This window comes from Neofelis nebulosa, chromosome 3 (assembly GCF_028018385.1).
Source record: "Neofelis nebulosa isolate mNeoNeb1 chromosome 3, mNeoNeb1.pri, whole genome shotgun sequence".
In the NCBI taxonomy this organism is placed as follows: domain Eukaryota; kingdom Metazoa; phylum Chordata; class Mammalia; order Carnivora; family Felidae; genus Neofelis; species Neofelis nebulosa.
In genome coordinates, this window is record NC_080784.1 from 137492294 (window position 1) to 137512464 (window position 20171).

General features: G+C 43.4%; 1 protein-coding gene across 13 annotated transcripts in view; it reads left to right on the top strand.

Moving 5' to 3' along the window:
* WDFY3 (WD repeat and FYVE domain containing 3) overlaps positions 1-20171 on the top strand; it is a 279689-nt gene that overhangs the window by 253510 nt on the left and 6008 nt on the right. For 12 of the 13 annotated variants that reach the window (XM_058721996.1, XM_058721995.1, XM_058722004.1 and 9 more), the window contains 11 exons: positions 2099-2190; positions 2416-2628; positions 5023-5170; positions 6408-6562; positions 7453-7611; positions 10212-10391; positions 13787-13969; positions 15120-15216; positions 17948-18271; positions 18797-18908; positions 19307-19504. In XM_058721996.1, coding sequence (XP_058577979.1) covers positions 2099-2190; positions 2416-2628; positions 5023-5170; positions 6408-6562; positions 7453-7611; positions 10212-10391; positions 13787-13969; positions 15120-15216; positions 17948-18271; positions 18797-18908; positions 19307-19504 — 1861 coding nt within the window. Of the gene's footprint in view, positions 1-2098; positions 2191-2415; positions 2629-5022; positions 5171-6407; positions 6563-7452; positions 7612-10211; positions 10392-13786; positions 13970-15119; positions 15217-17947; positions 18272-18796; positions 18909-19306; positions 19505-20171 lie in introns of those variants that run through there. The other variant, XM_058722008.1, reaches the window with a different exon arrangement.

Consider the following 20171-nt stretch of genomic DNA (forward strand, 5'->3'; position numbering starts at 1 on the left):
AAGATCACATAATGTCTGTTTCCATTTATATGGAATATCCAGAACAGGTAAATCTATAATAGAACACAGATTGGTGGTCACCCAGAGACAGGAGGGCAGGAGGAATGGGGGGCAACTGCTTAATGGGTGCCAGGTTTCCCTGTGGGGTGATGAAAATGTTTTAGGGCTCGATAGGGTTGGTGGCTGCACCACATTCTGAATGTACTAAATTCCTCCGAATTGTTCAATTGAAAATGGCTAAGTTTATGTTAAGTAAATTTCACTTAAATTAAAAACACAAAACAAAACACTGTTTGGCCTCTACCCAAATAAAGAAAGTAAATGATGTTAAAAAAAAAAAAAAAAAAGCACTTGGGTTTTTGCCCTGGTTCTGAGATGTGTAGCGATTCCCCCCATTCCCCCCCATGTCTTCTTTTTATACCCTCGATATAGATGTACCTGGAGGAGAGCTACAGAGTACTAGAATCAGACCAAGAGTATACTAAAGAGTGTTCTCTTTAAATGTTAAAATTACAGATATTTCTGGTGAAATAAAATTGTATCACATTAAATATTAGGGATTATAAGCATATTTTTTTGAAAAGTACATTATATGTCAAGTCTGGGAATTATTAGTTGCTTCTTATCAAAAAATTGGGTCTGGTATTTCAAGAGGAGTGGACTGGAGGTGTGAATGAGAGGGAGAGATGGTAATAACTTGATTGTTTTATTTTTTTTTCTTAAGTCATCTGGCAATTTTTCCAACCAAGTAAAGACATTCCTTTAAACAGTAAACTGATTTTTGTGGTTCTCACTCCATACCACATTATAAATAAGCCATCAAATAACAGTGACAAAAACAAGATTGTTTTTACGGGAAATATTTTTATTGGCCCTCACTTGGAACTGCCTTTGTGTTCTAGAATTTGAACAATTGTACTTCTGAAAATTTCTCATGTAACTGTTTATTTAACCAACTGCCGTTGAGTCAACATTACTGTTCATTGAGTCATTGATCATCTGATTTGTATCTAAGAAAACTACAAGCTAAAGTTAACCTTTTGTTCTTCCAAAAAATGAAAAGAAAAGACCTGTTTCCTGAGCTGCCAGTTCCACTTAATATGTTTTGTTGTGGATAGATTTTATAGCAAACAGTTTCTTTAATATTTTTCAGATTGTCTAATGATTTAAAGTAACAGTTTCCATGGAATAAATATCACCTGTATGCATTGTCACAACTTTTGTTTCTCCCAGGTTAGCCCTGTAGTTTTTCCAGAAGTTTTTTTTTTTTTTCTGTTACTGATATACTAACACCAAAGAATTAGATTTCAGATCTTCGTTTTTTAATGAGAATCCTTAGAGCAAAATATGTGTCAGTTCTGCAGAGCTCTCTCAAGAGTTTAAGAATCAGAAATAGGAGAAATGACATGCATTGCAAATATTTCTGGAAGACTGGTATTTTCATTTCCTCCTTAGCAAAGAGAGCCCTTCAACTCCCTAGTGACTGAGAAGTTAGGTATTCCTTAAGCAGCCTCCATATGAGTGGCAAAATTTTGTCAAAACATTAAGACAAGAAACTCAGTACTGGTTAACTGCTGATGACTCACCAGGCTTTAAGCATTCAGGAAAAGCCCAAACAAAAGAAGGTTTGAGAGAAATTGCTAATGATCTTCCAAATGTGCAGTCCTAAGGGGATTGAATTTGAGCAGTTTTTCTAACCTCAAAACAGTAGCCTCACAAAATGTTTCATTAAAAAGGAGTCCTGTGGTCAGTTACGCTTCAGAAATGTTGGGTCTAATATCCCTCCTAGAGAAGGGCTGTGCCTCTGAGGAGTTTTGCAGGAAGAAACATGTTTAACTTTGCATAAGTCAGCATTTTCTGAAGTCATTTGACAGGGCGGGCCCCTCAGTTTTGCTAACACTTCATAATCTCTCTGATGGAATTCTCTAAGGAGCAGACTGAGGGAAATATCAGAGTAGATGATCTCAAAGGGTTCTTTCTGGTGGTAAAATTCCATAGTTCAGGTAATGAATCTAAGCCAGTATTTCTTGGCTACTTTAATGTAAAAGTACTGTTTATCCCATCTTTCATTTTCTTTTTAATTTATCCAATTGCACAGGCTGTAAACAAAATGGCACCAAGCTTGGCGATGTTATCCTTCCACCGTGGGCAAAAGGGGACCCGCGGGAATTCATCAGAGTCCATCGTGAGGTAACGGGAGTACCCTTTGCAGTTGAATTTGGATTTCCCTGGGTCACTGACCACAATACAAAGAGAGGACCTTGAGCAAGACATCACCCATTTGTTCGAATTACAGATATTGTTCTTATAACTTTTTAGTTATTTTAGTTCCTGTTGACCACTGGCCAATTCTTTTGCTTTCTGAACAAGTAATAAAAGTCAGCCTGTGACTGAATCTATGTTTTGAAATTACAGGCTTTGGAATGTGATTACGTGAGTGCCCATCTGCATGAGTGGATTGACTTAATCTTTGGCTATAAACAGCAAGGCCCTGCTGCAGTAGAAGCTGTAAATGTCTTCCACCATCTTTTTTATGAGGGTCAAGTGGATATCTACAACATAAATGATCCACTAAAGGAGACAGCCACCATAGGGTTCATTAATAACTTTGGTCAGATCCCTAAACAGGTATGGATATTTTCATCATTGATGCTCTTAGTTTCATTTTTTAAGCTGTAATATTGCTATAGATGATGAATGACCATATAATATAAGTGTAGGCTAAGTGAAGAGCCATGCCACCCAGTAGGTTCAGTAGGTTCCTAGATTATTGCTTCCTCCTCCCTTTTGCAGTCCAGATGAACAGAAATATTGTTCAAAGAGCATTTCCCCTCACAGACTAGTGTGGGGCAGGTGTTCCTGTGTCTACGCAGCATCTGGCAGGAGGATGGGAAGAGCACAGTCAGGGAAGAAGATGGGGTCTTGGGGGCCCAGCATACAGAGGTGGGGTTTCATCCCAATGCCAGTACAAAGCCAGTGCTGAGTTTGAGCAGGGAAATGGCATGGCCATATTCATCCTTTAAAGATCATTCTGTCCATATACGTTAATTAACCAGAATTAAAATAGAAACTTAAAGATCATTCTATCTACAGTCTCATACATACACTGTAGGGGAGCCACATTAGGGGCAGAATACCACCTGGGAAGCTCTTAATAGTTGAGGGAACAGATAGTAGTGGTCCGGATTGGATTATTGATACAGGCATGAGCAGTGCTCTGGTATGAGAGTGCATGCTGTGGGAGTGCCTGGAACCGGCCCTGCCCTAGCTGCTCTGACCGCTACCTGGAACCTGAACAGAAAGACCAAGCTCTTAGTCACTCGACACCCAAATGCTATATTGTTCCCTCACCCTCATGATGAGGAAACCCTTGTTGAGAGACTTTATACCATTTTTCCTCCCCATCCTCCAGAGCACACCAGGAGTAACCAGCACTGGGGGAAAGGCCTGCTCTGCTGAGCCATTCTCACCACTCGCCTTTCCCAAGCGCCCTAGGCTCCGCACTTTAGCGTAGCTAGCCTTCTTGGTTCCTGCCGCGGGTGTCTCTGTTGGACTCCCTTCTTGTTTGGGTTTTTTTTTTTTAATTTTTTTAATGTTTATTTATTTTTGAGAGAGAGACAGAGTGCAAGAGGGGGAGGGGCAGAGACAGAAGGAGACACAGAATCCAAAGCAAGCTCCAGTCTCTGAGCTGTCAGCACAGAGCCCGACACGGGGCTCAAACTCATGGACCAGATCGCGAGTTCATGACCTGAGCTGAAGTTGGACACTCAACCGACTGAGCCACCCAGGCTCCCCTGGACTCCCTTCTTGTTAAGCAACCTGGAGGTTTCCAGGCTTGATGGTAGGGAACACTCCAGAACAATGGCAAGTCTTTGTACTTGGCCCAGCCCTGACCGACAGCAGGAGTACAGGAGTGCCCTCAGTGGTACAGAAAGGTGTCTGGCTTATAAAGAATTGGTTACTTTTTAAAATCATTGGAAAGTCATTGTTAACTGTAGATTGATTTACTCCTGAAAAGTTACCAAATCAGAGTGACCTAGAGTATGGTGGTAACCCAAGCTTTTAAAAAGCACATGGTCTCGCCCCTACTTACTAAGATGAAAGATGTGTGGCATCCCTCTGAGCCTCCTTAAAATTCTTTCCTCAAATGTAGAGCGTGATCATAGAGTACCTAGTGTTTGTCATGAAGCCTCACTAAAATGAAAACGTAACACCTGGCATATAAAAAGGGCTCAATAGCCTAAATGTCCATCAAGTGATGAATGGATAAAGAAATTGTGGTTTATATACACAATGGAGTACTACGTGGCAATGAGAAAGAATGAAATATGGCCCTTTGTAGCAACGTGGATGGAACTGGAGAGTATGATGCTAAGTGAAATAAGCCATACAGAGAAAGACAGATACCATATGTTTTCACTCTTATGTGAGTCCTGAGAAACTTAACAGAAACCCATGGGGGAGGGGAAGGAAAAAAAAAAAAGAGGTTAGAGTGGGAGAGAGCCAAAGCACAAGAGACTCTTAAAAACTGAGAACAAACTGAGGGTTGATGGGGGGTGGGAGGGAGGGGAGGGTGGGTGATGGGTATTGAGGAGGGTACCTTTTGGAATGAGCACTGGGTGTTGTATGGAAACCAATTTGACAATAAATTTCATATATTGAAAAAAAATTAAAAATAAATAAAAGTTGTTACCTCAGGAAAAAAAAAATAATAATTAAAATAAAAATAAAAAGGGCTCAATAAATGGGGGTGCCTGGGTGGCTCAGTTGAGCGTCCGACTTCAGCTCAGGTCATGATCTCACAGTCCATGAGTTCGAGCCCCGCGTTGGGCTCTGTGCCGATAGCTCAGAGCCTGGAGCCTGCTTCAGATTCCATGTCTCCCTCTCTCTCTGACCCCCCCCCCCCACCCCGTTCATGCTCCGTCTCGAAAATAAGTAAACATTTTTAAAAAATTTTTTTTAAAAAAGGGCTCAATAAATGTTAGCTTACATTGTAAGATGTGTTCTTTTCTCTCCTACCAGTTATTTAAAAAACCTCATCCACCAAAGCGAGTGAGGAGCCGACTAAATGGAGACAGTACGGGCACCTCTGCCCCACCGGGATCTACAAGTGACAAGATCTTTTTCCATCACCTAGACAACTTGAGGCCTTCTCTAACGCCTGTAAAAGGTGAGGTGACGTGAAGTCAACCTTTGATTCATGATTCCGGAGGAATCCTAGTTTATCAATAACAAATGTGCTTTTCAACGGTAGTGTCACTTGTAATAAGTGCTACATTTCTTGCGATAAATCACCAAATACTTGTTAGATTTTCTCCTTTTCCTTTTGTTTTGCTTTGGGTTTTTTGGCCTATCGGATTTTTCATCAAAAAAAATCAAATAGGCCACCCGGGTGGCTCAGTCGGTTGAGCATCCAACTCTTGTTTCCTGCTTGGGTCATGATCTCATGGTTCGTGAGACCAAACCCTGCTTTGGGCTCCGTGCTGAGCAAGGAGGCTGCTGAAGATACTCTCTTTCCCTCTGTCTCTAAAAATTAAATAAATAAATAAATAAAACTAAAAGTACCAAACAGGTTTCTCCACCCTGCTAAGATAGTGAAAACTCCTAATATACCAAATCTTGTAGCTCAACTTTATTATTATAGGTGTAGAAAAACCTCTAATCTTCATTTATACCTGTTCTGCCAGTTTAGAAATAACAGTAAAAAGACTGCATTTTTAATATGCCAACTACAAGTGTCTTTTAGCTAGCTAATGTTGGTAGGAGTTATCTAAAAGTACTTATTCAAGTAGATATTTTTCCCCTTAGAATGAAAAAATGTTTTTGCATCGTAATAGTTGTCACTGTTACACAGATCCAAAAAATGGAGCATCAGATTCTGGTTAGTTGGTTAGGCTACCAGCTCTATGCCAATTTGGCTCATTACCCAGACTGCCCTGTGCCAGCTCCACTCACTGCCAGTGACAGTTCTAGAGCACTGGTGGGCTCAGCAGTGTTCCAGTGAAGAGCAGGGAGTCGGGCCTCTTGGGGGACCAGGAAGTCTAAGGCTGGATATCACCAGTCTAAGGCTAGAGGTGCTGAAGGCCAAGTTTGGTTGAAGGTCTTCGAATGGCATTCTGAAGAGCATCCCAGGTTACTCTGTGCAGAAGACAGGCTGACTGCTAGGAGCCAAACCCAAGTGTCAGGAGATAGGAGGGCTGGAAGGAAGCCCTGCAGCACCTGTCCCAGTTGACTGGCCACCCAGCAAAAAGACTCAAAAGCCAAGCTCCTCCTCTAAGGTCATTTTGTCCTAATGTCTGTGTCAGGATGCTTGATTTGTGGTATTTGAGATAACAATCTCCTATATATCGGATTACAAGGTTCATTTTCCTTGTCCCCATTCTAATCTGTTGATTTGTTTTTTATAGAACTTAAAGAACCTGTGGGACAAATAGTGTGTACAGATAAAGGCATTCTTGCAGTAGAACAGAATAAGGTTCTTATCCCACCAACCTGGAACAAAACTTTCGCTTGGGGCTATGCAGACCTCAGCTGCAGGCTGGGAACCTATGAGTCAGACAAGGTTTGCATTGTTTCTTGCTCATTTAATCTTGCTCTTTTGTGGTTTGGATATCCTGCTTGAACTGGGTGGGCAGAGCCCAAGCCCAGGGCTAGTCAGCTGCTCTTCCAGAGCCCAGAGGAAGGGAGAGCTTTGCTGCATCAGATCAGGATAAAGGAGGTAGTGGACAAAGATATGTTTCCTACAGAGCAAACCTCCTTTGAAAAGTTGTGTATCAGGCTCTAACAGTTTCCCTCCCACTCAAAGAATTCCTCCAGGAGATCCTAGCCAGCCAGGTATTCAACATTGCTGACAACTAAAAGAGCCTCTTTTTGGTGGGTCATCATCTGGCCCACTTACCACTTCTGTACTCTTAAATGACTGATATGAAACCTGTCCCCCCCGCCCCCTATCAGCAGCCACTGTGTCCCGTAGTATCAGTGCCCTGTGCTCACTCTCTGCATTCAGGAGGGATCTAGTTTGCGCAAGTCTGTGTATTGCACTGTGACACGATTCCATTTAGTTAGCATTCTCATTAAACAGCAGCACTCGTGATTTCCACTTACCTCCAACTGGATACAGCAAACACATCTTTCTACCAGGTTGTCCCCTGAATCGAACACAGCATCACATAATCAGAACACCATTTTACTGGACTGGACTAACTGGACACCCACTATAAGCAAAGGCCTTTTATGGTTTCTAACAGCAGCTGCAGTTAGGAGACTATAGGGGCAGTTCAGGGTGGAGCCTCAGTGGAAACGTTGGTAACGTGAATCCAGCCCAGAATGTACACGGGCATTTGCCTTTGAGGTGCCCACGTAGGGGTTCTCCTTCACCCAATGTTCTCCTTGTGCTTCAGAAGTTTGTGGTTCTTGATGGCATGTGTGTCTCACGTCTGTTTTATTTTACAGGTAGTGACTGTTTACGAGTGTCTGTCTGAGTGGGGCCAGATTCTCTGTGCAATCTGCCCCAACCCCAAGCTGGTCATCACAGGTGGAACGAGCACAGTGGTGTGTGTCTGGGAGATGGGCACCTCGAAAGAAAAGGCTAAGACCCTCACTCTCAAACAGGTAACAAATGGAAGACAGGCATGTTCCATCTCGGCTGCCTGCACCTTAGAGAAACTACCAAGCTTCCTTAATTCCAGGGTGCTTCAGATATAAAGGACAAAACCAAAAAAATATATGTTCTTTTGTTAGAAATGGTTTTTGGAAAAAAAAAAAAAGGAAATGAAATCAGAAGATACTGTTTCTAAAAATGATCTAAGCTGGTCCTTTTTTAAAATCTGAAGCAAGCCGTCTTTAGGTAATAAATTTTTTAATACATTTAAGTATAATACATTTGAGCCTTGAACAACACAGCTTTGAAGTTCCCTGGCCCATGTATATACAGACTGTTTTCGGTAAACCCAATAGAGTGCTGTAAATGTAATTTCTTTTCCTTATTTTTAATGTTTATCTTGAGAAACATTTTTTAATGTTTGTTTATTTTGTGCATGTGCATGCAGGGGAGGGGCAGAGAGAGAATCCCTAGCAGGCTCCATGCTCAGCATGGGGATCCATTTCACAACCATGAAACCATGACCTGAGCTGAAATCAGGAGTCAGATGCTCAACCAACTGAGCTACCCAGGCACCCCTTCTTATGATTTGCTTAATATTTTCTTCTCTTGCTTACCTTATTGTAAGAATGAAATACATATAACATACAAAATATCTGTTAATCAAATGTTTATGTTATCAGTGAAGCTTCCAGTCGAGAGTAGGCTGTTAGTAATTAAGTTTTTGGGGAGTCAGAAGGTATACACAGATTTTTGACTGTGTCAGAAGTCAGCACCCCTAATCCCCATGTTCAGAGTCAACGGTATTGTATGTAAATTGGATTTTTCCAAACCAAATTAAATTTGCTATTATTGATTCATATTAATTTTCTTTCTGGGTGATTTCCATTCAGCTGAACTAGTAACTCTTGGATTCTTTTATTTTTCTCTTGCCTCACTTATCATTTGATTACTTGTTATGTACTGGCTCTCATAAAATTTTTCTTAAAGCAAGAAACCTTTTATAATTAAGCCATCATCTTTTAATAATTGTTTTGTTGGTGAGTTTGCCATAAAGCTTTTTTTAATGCAGTATATACATCTAAGTGTATTTTAGGATACAAATTTGAAAGGCAGTGTAACAGTAATATCTGTCATTTATTGAGCATCTGTTATGTTCAGAGCATTGTACTGGGTGTTTAAAAATGTAAAACTCCAGTCCTCACAATTCTACAAGGTAGTTTATAATCCCTGTTTACACCTGAAAAATACCACTGCTTGATGAGGTTAAGACACAGGCCCAAGTCACATTTAGAGGTAAAGCCAGGATGTAAATTCAGTTTTGTGTGCCTCCAAAGCTGTTTTAAAGCCTGACCTGGATGGTGGTGTCTTAAATATCTGTGGAAAGAGTGGAACCCCTTTACTGATACCACCAGCCATGTGTATAGGTAGGAAACTTCATTGGTTGCAGAGTCTAAAGGTAGGCCACATAAAAAAAATACATAGTATCAACAAGAGCAAATACAAGGTTGACAGTGTAGTCAGCTATCCAAACTCTCTTGCTTACAATATTTTCAGTTTAGAAAATAGGCTCTGAAGCTCATGGACCAGCCAGTAATCCCTCAGTAGAAGATACTTCTTATGTAAAACAGCCTTTTGGGATCTAAGAATTCAGAAAGGATTTATGTATGACAAAAACATTTAAAGCAACTCACTATTTAAATAGTAAATTCTCAAGAACTCTTAACAGTAATCTGAATCTTTTTCTCTGAAATGCTCATTCTCCCACATTGCCATTTCCCTGGGTCCTAGTTCTCTTCATATTCTAACCAAAGACAAAAGTTCTTATTCCAGTCTGAAGAGGGATCTCTTGGGTGCACATGTCTCCAGGTCAGTAATAGGAGTTCAGCAGACTCATCAGAACCACATTTTTCCCTTTATCTTTCCATGTACCATAACCATGCAGTCCTCACTGTTTGTGCCGTTTTTTAGAAACTCACTCAATTGTAGTTCCTTAGACTAACAGAAGATAGTGGCATAAAAGAAACAACGCAGAGCTTAAATTCAGTACTTTGGGGGCCATTACTGATACATCTCCATGTAGAAATGATACAAAGAAACCCAGACTGGACTGCAGCTGCCATGCTCCCTTCCTTCTAAGATACTAGCCCAGGGCCAGAAAACAAGTGATGCAAAAATGGAGGTCAGAGGGGCGCGCTTGGGTGGCGCAGTCGGTTAAGCGTCCGACTTCAGCCAGGTCACGATCTCGCGGTCCGTGAGTTCGAGCCCCGCGTCAGGCTCTGGGCTGATGGCTCGGAGCCTGGAGCCTGTTTCCGATTCTGTGTCTCCCTCTCTCTCTGCCCCTCCCCCGTTCATGCTCTGTCTCTCTCTGTCCCAAAAATAAATAAAAAACGTTGAAAAAAAAAAAAATGGAGGTCAGAGGCCTCCGGACCTCTCTATTCCCTGTGGGATGAGGCGAAGCTAGTTGGCACAGGAGAATGAAGACTTTCCAGACGCTGCTGCTCCCGGCACGTGCTCCTGTCATTCCTAAGTGCATCCAGGACCTTCTGGAGTGCCCCCACAGAGTACAGCCCCTGTGATCACCCTGGCTTTTTCCTGTTCTCCTTTGTAGGCCTTACTCGGCCACACTGATACTGTCACCTGTGCCACAGCATCATTAGCCTATCACATAATCGTCAGCGGGTCCCGTGACCGAACCTGCATCATCTGGGATCTGAACAAACTGTCATTTCTAACCCAGCTCCGAGGCCATCGAGCTCCAGTGTCTGCTCTTTGTATCAATGAATTAACAGTAAGTAGTCGATTGCCCACTTGGTTTATGGTTAGGAGATTAAGTATTTGTGGCTAACGTAAACAAAAAATGACTCTGTTTTCTAACTTGATAGGCACTCATCTTATAAATGCTGCTACGTTTTCCTTGATTTATACAAAAAGTGAACAGATATTAAACTTTGTAACTCAGATAATTTTGTTTTAAAATCAATCCACTGCTACCTACTCTGAAGAGCAAGATTTGGTTCAAAACATTCTAGACTAGGCTTTTTTAAAAGCAAGGAATTTGTAGGATTTGTTAAGAATGTTAAAATTGTGTTGAAATTTTCTTCGTGAAATACAAATTCTTTATTATGTAAAATGAAAAGGGTAACATTTGGGTAACCAAACAAGAGCAGAATTGTTATAGAATTATTTTCAGAGTTATCCCAGACTTACTAAAGGATGTTATCTCTTTTCAAAAATCAGTATTTTATATATAAATAAGTGAGTCAGCATGAAATAAATGCACTGGCCTCGGAGTCACCTGTGGAGACCGTGCCCTCCTGAGGGGGGGTGAGGGGAGGATAGTCATGCTAAGATGTGTGGGGAAGCAGAGGAAGCTAAGGGTAGGCATACAAAGACTGAGGTCTCTGTGTCTGAGGGACAAGTGACCACATTCATATGTTGGTGATGCCCACATACAGAAATCGGCCTCGCAGACTGACCAGAACTCCCCAGACTCACCATTCTTTGCTGTGTATGCTCGTTCCCTCCCTTACCCTCAGCACTGCCTTGGGGTCCTGTTGTGTGACACCACATAGCCACATCCTATCGTCACCCACACAGATAGCTTTTGAGGAATGCTCCATCTTTAATTTCCACCCGAAGATACTAAGTAGTATGCTTTTAGTCAGATACCTAGTAGTCAGTCAGAGAAAAAGGAGAAGAAAGAAATTTAGTTCTAGTGAATGGCATGTATAGTGTCTGATAATAGTAAAAGCAATCAGACCTGGCATGAGTGGGGAGTATACACAGGGGTAAAAGTCCATTCAGTTTTTGGTATATGGTGTATGGTGTGTGGTGTTTTTATTTTGTTTTAATTTTTTAAATGTTTATTTATTTTTGAGAGAGAGAGACAGAGCTTGAGCAGAGGCAGGGCAGAGAGAGAGGGAGACAAAGAATCCGAAGCAGGCTCCAGGCTCTGAGCTGTCAGCACTGAGCCCAACACAGGGCTCGAACCCACAAGCTGTGAGATCGTGACCTGAACTAAAGTCAGACACTTCACTGACTGAGCCACCCAGGGCCCCTATTTTTTTTTTTTTTTTTTTAGTTTTTATTTAGTTAGAGTAAACATGAGCCAGGGAGAGGGGTAGAGAGAAAGGGAAAGAGAGAATCCCAAGCAGGTTCCATGCTGTCAGCCCAGAGCCCAACTTGGGGCTCTTTCCCACAATCCATGAGATTATGACCAGAGCTGAAATCAAGAATCAGACACTTAACCAGCTGAGCCACCCAGCCTCTCCAAAGATGTAAGGTGTTTTTAGATAGTACCTTGGATTGGTCCTACAAACCTTTGTACCTCAGAGCTTTACGAAAACATCAGTGCAACAGAATGGCTCTGATCTGGCATTGGTGCTCTGAGTCAAATGCTTAATTTTGAGGACTTTGTTTTGGAGTTGTTCTTAAATACAGAGAATTTTATTTATAGTCCGTTGTTAGCCAAGCAAGTATACACCCAATGGATTGCAGTAGTTGCTGCACAGACCACAGATGTGTTTGATTTTTTTCCTTTTACAGTGCTTTTGTAACCTCTTAGTAATGCATAAAAAGATTTCTGTTTCTCTTCTGTTTTTGAAGCCAGTATCAAGTCTGCTTTACTTCAGTCTGCATTTTGGGCATAAGCGACCTTGCAACTGCCCTTTACCTCCTCTTCTTATGCTCAGCCCTCATAGCCACAGGATTTGCTCTAATGCTCTCTAATTGAGGCACCCTGGAGTACGACAAGAGAGTCTTGCCTGGTGCAGAATGGTGCGGCAGCCTCTGGTCTCTTGCAGAGACTGAGGCCGTTAATTAAAGCACAGCTGCTGACGCTCATTGTCAGAAGTGGTTCAGTGGCTGAATCAGGTAGACACAGCAATGCTTGGCGAAGTATGACTTTTCTTTGGGTTTTGCTTCTGCCGTCTTGGTAGAAGAAGAGCAGAAGGAGGAAAAGAACAGTAGCAAGACCAGCACAGAGGGTGGTTTGGGAAGGCCCCAGGCCTCACCGTGCCACCCTTGGCTCCCCCTTCCCTTTTTTCTTGAGTCGATGCTGCTGTTCAGCTTCCAGTTTCTCCCTGCTTTGGATGACCATCTTCCTATTTCAGTAGGTCCTCGTGTACCTGCTGGTTGTACTGAAATTCACCAGGTCATTCTAAAGTCAGTGCCTGGCATTGTGACATCTAAGCTGTCTTAGGGATAAGAGAGGCTGCATGGTGTGGTGCATAAGTTTCAGGGCCAAAAAGGGCTGGATTCAAATCTTTATCCTGTGACGTTAGGCAAGTAAATCACTTAAGCTCTTTGCACCTGACTTTGATCCCCCTACAGCAAGGCTAGTAAGAGCTGACTCGCAGGTTGTTGAAAGGCTGCAGTGAAATGTCCTCTACACTAACTGACACTCAGTAGGTGCTTCAGGAAGTATCTTTAATCCCTTTAGCAGTACTGGGTTATATTCTCATCAGATTGGGTACAGCCCAGCTGGTACAGTTTAAGGGAAAAGCTTGTTGTTCATTTCTGTCTTTGGAACCTACAAAAACCTGAGTTTTAACAGCTTAGGGACTCTAAGGTTTTATTCAGTTTGCCAAGAAATGACCTGTGTTCTAATTTCCTTTTTTTTCGTCATCCCTTCCCCCATTCATTTATTCATAATAAAATGAATACAAATTATAAAATAGGATGTTACAATGTTACCAACCTTTCATCTTTATTTATTGAAGAGGGAGATATGCTTCTATCTAGACTGAAAGATTTCTCTTCTACCTGGTCGTTTTGGCGATTGGATTCATTTTGTAAAATTAAGCGGAGGTGGATTCCTGCCTCTGGGTGAAAGGTATACATAGATTTTGTAAAGGACAGGAGGCAGCAGGCTAGTGCATCACCTCCTCAGGCTCCAGGCAGCTTTGCTGTGGAGCGAGCCAGGACTCCGCAGTGTACTGGGGCGTGAGCTGAGCGTGTGGCAGGGCTCCTACCTTTGTCTCCATGTGAGATCGCCTCGACTGCAGCAGCCCCTACACCATGAATTCTTTAAGAGGCTGCTCAGCGAGCACAGAAATTCCCCAGTCACCAGTCGAAGAACTAAAAGGTTTTTTGAGAGCTAGGCCGAAGATTTACTTTGCTTCTGAACCCAGAATGTGATGCGCAGGGAGCAAAGAGAGTGAAGAGGCTGTTTTACGTTCTCAGGGGGACATCGTGTCCTGCGCTGGCACGTATATCCACGTGTGGAGCATCAACGGGAACCCTATCGTGAGTGTGAACACGTTCACAGGCAGGAGCCAGCAGATTGTCTGCTGCTGCGTGTCGGAGATGAACGAGTGGGATACACAGAACGTCATAGTAACGGGACACTCAGATGGCGTGGTCCGGGTAAGTCCTCTGTGAGGAAACACACTAGATATTTGCTGTCCCGGTTTACCTGAAGCTTGTGAAGCTGTTCATGGTGGAAAGATCCCCTGAACAGGTTGTAGTATCGTTGAGCAAACTCTCAGACTCAAGCCTCAGCCTCTGTGTTCTCTGACGCAGGGAACGTCAGTGACTTGGCCCCTTTCCTTCCCATTGAGTCAATCTGTTAGTGCTCTTAACCCCTGGATGGACGGCTTGACCCAACGTCGCTTGAACAGGGTTTCCCTGTCACCATGGATCACTAAATGTAAATTGCAAAAGTATTGGCTTTTTGGCCTCTCACATGGCTTCTTAGGGAAAACGGGAACTATTTCTTCTCTGCAGAGAATCACAGAGCTGGAAAGTGCTTTCAGAGGACTCCCATTGTCCAATCCCTGTCTAGAGTTCTGGATGATTTTGCCTGAATTCTAGTTTATCCTTTTCGTAGGTTTCTTTGTATGGGACTTCTGCAGAAAATCTAATCCACGGAGTATTTACTTTTACAGTCTTTTCAAATGCTTGGGTTGTTCTGTCTCAGGAGATTTTCCTTTGTGCCTCTTTTCTTTAATTGTGCTCTTTGTAGAAGCACAGGGCGGCTGATTGCTGCCCTGTAGTCACAGTCACAGGCTCAGAGAAATGAGGCTCCCAGTCCCCGCCACGCCACACCCTGCGCCTCAGACGACAGGCATGCCCCGACATACGCTGTCTCCGTGGCAGTGTTTCAGATGACTCCATTCATGAGGCCTTAAGGAAAAGCTCCGTGGCCAGATACACATGGGGATCCTGCTTAGTGCATACCTTCTTGGAGACCTAGACCATATACTGGTGTGTGTGCAAGGCTCTCCGAGGCTTTTGTAGGAAATAAAATGTGCTTAGTTGAGCCATGTTTTTCCAACTTACTTGACCACAGTCCTTTTCCCTCTGCCACGAAACATCCATTAACATCTCATGGAACCCAGTTCTGGAAGCAGCGTGTGTACACAGTCCTCTCCCACATTTTTCAAGATAGAGGGAAATTTAATAATACATAATAATAGAAGATATCCGCTTAACCCCAAGAGCTCATCTTCATCCAATAACATGTAAATTGTTCCCTTAAGCTGCTTAACTTTTTTATTCTCCTACTTAAATTCAGTTTTGGCGAATGGAATTTTTGCAAGTTCCTGAAACACCAGCTCCTGAGCCTGTTGAAGTCCTAGAAATGCAGGAAGACTGTCCAGAAGCACAAATAGGTATTCAGTACTTTTTAATTATTCAATAGTTTTCGTATTTTTTTAAGTCACTCTGCATAAATTTACATCGAACAACATGAACAGTAGCCTAAGGCTGGTGGGGCATTGCTGCCCGAAGCACGACTGCCCCCTAGCGTGTGAAGTCGGAGGGCAGGCGTGCACACGTTCCTCCAGTTCACTGGGCAGTTCTTGGTGTGCTGGTGTCTGTAGTTGGCTTCCTCATCCCATAATAAATATGGTTGCTAGCTTCCCAGAGTACCAAAGGCTTGGACTTTCAGCTCTGAAAATACAAAACAGATCTGGGGGACATAGTGGTGGACAAGTCAGATGGCCCTCAGTCCCAGACCTGTTTTACCCATTGCCTGTCAGGCTCAGTGTGGATGACAAGGTGGCATCGTGTTGGCAAAGTATTCATGGAGGCAGACCAGAATCCCCACTCTTCAGCCCTGCTGAAGAAGGGCTTTTATTCAGACTGAAGCCTGGCACTCTGTACTCTTATTATCTGTGATTTGTGAAACACTTGAAAATTTTCCAAAGGAAGATAGAAATGATTGCTACACAGAATGATTGGAAACAGTGCCGTGAACCCAGGCTGAGATCCGCTTAGGGTTGCTCCATTCCAGAGAGGTTACCCTCCTTTGATTTAGAACGATTGGTTCAAGAGACGTCCTGGAAAGGAGCAGGATTTTAACTTTGACCTTCAGGTTGTCTCCCCATGATTAACTTTTTGTACGCTGGGAGTTGAGCATGAGTTTGATGAAATGAAGGGGTTACTAAGGGGAAAGTCTTATCAGAAAGGCATAAATCACTTCCCTTTGTAAGCCGAAAATAGTTTCTACTTTCATTGCCAGAAAACACGTGATCCAGTGGACAGGGCATTTATGATTGTATTACCTTAAAGCATGTAAATTTCTACATAGTCCATTGAAGCTCCATTAAAAAGGTTTTCTGGGTGTTTGGGGGCATAAAAATTCAGTTCAATCCAGTAAGTATTTGGGGTTACCTGTTGTGTGTAGACACCGGGTTAAGCGGTCCAAGGAAAAGTGGGTCCTTTCCTTTAACAAAGGTTTTAAGTGAGAAAATGAGATGAAGAAGTGAGGTAGAAGGAGGAGGTCTACCTCAGGAAGGAGAAGGTCAAGGTGAAGAAGGAGGTCACATTCAGGAAGGAGAGATACTTCTATCTTCTATGTCTTTGTTTTTAGAGATTCATACTGTGGACAGAGTTTGGTAGCATGGCAGAGGGAAGAGCTGCCCACAGGGAAGGATTGACTTGCAACAACTTGGGAGTGGCATGGCATGAGAGCAGTTTTCTGGGCAAAAGGGAAGGCAAGCCAGTGTTGCACTGGAAATCAAAGTCATTTTGAATTTTTTTTTTTAACGTTTATTTATTTTTGAGACAGAGAGAGACGGAGCATGAATGGGGAAGGGTCAGAGAGAGCAGGAGACACAGAATCGGAAGCAGGCTCCAGGCTCTGAGCCATCAGCCCAGAGCCCGACACGGGGCTCGAACTCACGGACTGCGAGATCATGACCTGAGCCGAAGTCGGACGCTTAACCGACTGAGCCACCCAGGCGCCCCTCAAAGTCATTTTGAAGACTGCTTGTCAAAGAAGACCTTAAAGCTCATAGTTATAAGCCTTTGCAATGAAAAACAAATCACCCAACTTAGCCAACTAGACTACCAGTGTCAGTACAAGGGAGGCAAACTGTCTTGCCAAAAAAAAAAAAAATGTATAGTGGGCTGGTGCTGCACATTTGTTCTTGCTCTCCTTTTTTTATAACTCTATATTTTTATTTCTTACAAATTTTCCTTCCAGCAGACTCTATCACAAGAGAGTAGGGAGTTGGGTTGAGGAAATGCATAACACTGGAAAGAAGGAAAAAACCCACAAAATCTTGGATTAAAGCTTTCGTCAATAATTGATTCATCTAGATTTTCATTTATACTGACTGCTATATGGAAGGAACTGTGCTTGGGGCCCCTTCCCGCAAGCTGGCCACTGTCTTATAGAAAGATTATCCAAAAATAATAGTCTGGGGTGAGAATTCAAAGACAAGAGGCATATAGCTGTTCAAGGAATCCACAGGTAACATTGGGAAGCACTGAGATTGGGAAGAGGCGTCTCACAGGGCCAGGGCACATGTGGATTAGCCATGAGGAGGAGTAGGGCTGCTTGGAGAGTGGAGTTCTTGCTGCCCAGCTGAACCTTGCTGGGGAGTGTGTGGCAGGCATTGAGAAATTCACAGAGTCAGGTTTTGGCCAGATTGGTAAAGAATGATTGTCAAGCTAAGAATTTTAGCCAAAGCATTCTTTTGGACTCAGAAATTCTACCTTTTTTTTTTTTTTTCTTTTGCTATATTGAATCTAGCTGAAAATTCTGGGAATTTTTCCTTTTATTCTTTTCCTTTTTTTTTTTTTTTTTTTGAGAGCAAGAGATAGCGGGGGAGGGGCGAGAGAGGGAGAGAGAAAGAATCCCAAGCAGGATCCCTGGCATGGGGCTTAATCTCATGACTATGAGATCACGACCTGAGCCGAGATCAGGAGACACACGCTGAACCCACTGAGCCAGCCAGGTGCCCCTTCTTTTATTGTTAAACTTACCTTAAAATATCTTGTGTATTGTGTCTTAACTGGTAGAGGAAAAATACCAGTGGGACAAAGCTGGATCTGACCACCACGTGTGTGTGTGTGTGTGTGTATGTTTTCTAATTCTCCCATTGCATTACCCAGGGCAGGAAGCCCAGGACGAGGACAGCAGTGATTCAGAAGCAGATGAGCAGAGCGCCAGCCAGGATCCCAAGGACACGCCTAGCCAGCCCAGCAGCACCAGCCACCGGCCCCGGGCAGCCTCCTGCAGAGCAACGGCTGTCTGGTGCACTGACAGTGGCTCCGATGACTCCAGGCGCTGGTCTGACCAGCTCAGTCTGGATGAGAAGGATGGCTTCATATTTGTGAACTATTCAGAGGGCCAGGCCAGAGCCCATCTGCAGGGGCCCCTTAACCACCCTCACCCCAATCCCATTGAAGTGCGGAATTACAGCAGATTGAAGCCTGGTAACTTGCAGTCTGGTGTCTGTTTCTTGCTCTTTGTGGGGGGTGTGCAGGTTGGTGGAGTGAGGCAGTGGACTCTGGCTGTCCCTGCGCCTGTCCCTGTGACTTCAACCACCCAGAGACAGCCGTTTAAGTTTCTTATGTGAAATGGACTTTGAGATTCTATTTACTATATGTTGGGCATTTCTTAAAGAACACCTGACGCCCAAAATTTCATTCATTCACAAACCATAAAAGCTTTTGAAAATGGTCAAGTTACTCATTACAGATAGATAAATAAAACCGTATTTGCGGGTTTTGCCTGTTAGAGCTCAGGTCCTCAGTTGGAGAAATTCGATCTTCTTGCATTGAAGATCTGCTCATTTCTGCATTTATCTTTTCGAATGAGGTCTTCTCTGACCTGGCCCATTATCGGTGTTAAGCTAGAGTGCTTCACCTTCAAGTTGACGCAGCAGCTACTGGGAAGTGGGACTGTATGTTGTAGCACCCTGACTTCAGTGGGTCATGTCTTGCACTTGTGCACTCCAGGGTACCGGTGGGAACGTCAGCTGGTGTTCAGGAGTAAGCTAACTATGCACACGGCCTTTGATCGGAAGGACAACGCACACCCGGCAGAGATCACCGCCCTGGGCGTCTCCAAGTAAGTGCCATTCGCTTCCAGCCGCTCCTCCCCACTGAGTCATTTGCTTAGCCCAGGCCCAGACACCCCAGACCAGTCTGTGGGGAAAAGAGATTTCGTTTGCAATATCAGATGTTGCTTAAACAGATGAACCAGAAGAAGAAACCTGCCAGCGTGTGGATTTTAAAATCTGTTCTTGGAGGTTACAGCAAGTTTGATCCAGAGAGTTGAGAAGAAAGTGCACATTTGGGGCTCAGTTCTGTTTTTGTCTCTTCATACACGCAGCCCCCACCCCAGCACACACATCCACGGAAAACTGGAGAACCTCAAGAGTGACGGAAAGAGCTTTTCAGCCGCGTGGCTGTGCTGAGGCCTTCCCTGAGGTGACTCCATGTCGTGTCATGTCGTGTCTCCTGTAGGGATCACAGCAGGATCCTCGTTGGCGATAGTCGAGGCCGAGTGTTCAGCTGGTCTGTGAGTGACCAGCCAGGCCGTTCCGCTGCTGACCACTGGGTGAAGGATGAAGGAGGTGACAGCTGTTCAGGCTGCTCCGTGCGGTTCTCTCTCACAGAAAGACGGCACCATTGCAGGAACTGCGGCCAGCTCTTCTGCCAGAAGTAAGATGAGATGTTAATTATGCCCTGCATGGAGCTTCTCTGATTTGCTCCAGGATCCCTACCCCACAGTGTTGTGTCAGCCTAAACCAGCCTTCACTTTCTCATTTTTTTTTTTTATCACATTTGTGAAGTATTTCTGTCATATTGAAAAATAGGGAGGGGCACCTGGGTGGCTCAGCCGATTCAGCATCCAACTCTTGATTTCAGCTCAGGTTATGATCTCACGGTTTGTGAGTTGGAGCCCCACGTCAGGCTCTGCAGTATCAGTGCAGAGCCTGCTTTGGGATTCATTCATTCATTCATTCATTCATTCATTCTCTCTCTCTCTCTCTCAAAATAAATAAACATTTAAAAAATATGGAAAGAATCATTACAAATACGTGGTCCCCCATGACTCAGAAAAGAAGGTGCTACTCTTCCATCAGATTTGCATATAAAACATTATGGATGTTCACTCTTACCAATCACACTTCTCCGTGTCTTATACTTTGAGCGCATGTTGTCTCCATAAAAACCACCATGTGTTTTCCGTTTTACATAAATACAGCATACTCTCTGTACCTTCCCTAAACTTCCCTTTTCTTACTCAACATTGTTTTTGAAGTCACTCATGTAAATAACTATTCTAATATTTTCATTTTAACTGTTGTCCTAGATTTTTTTGTAT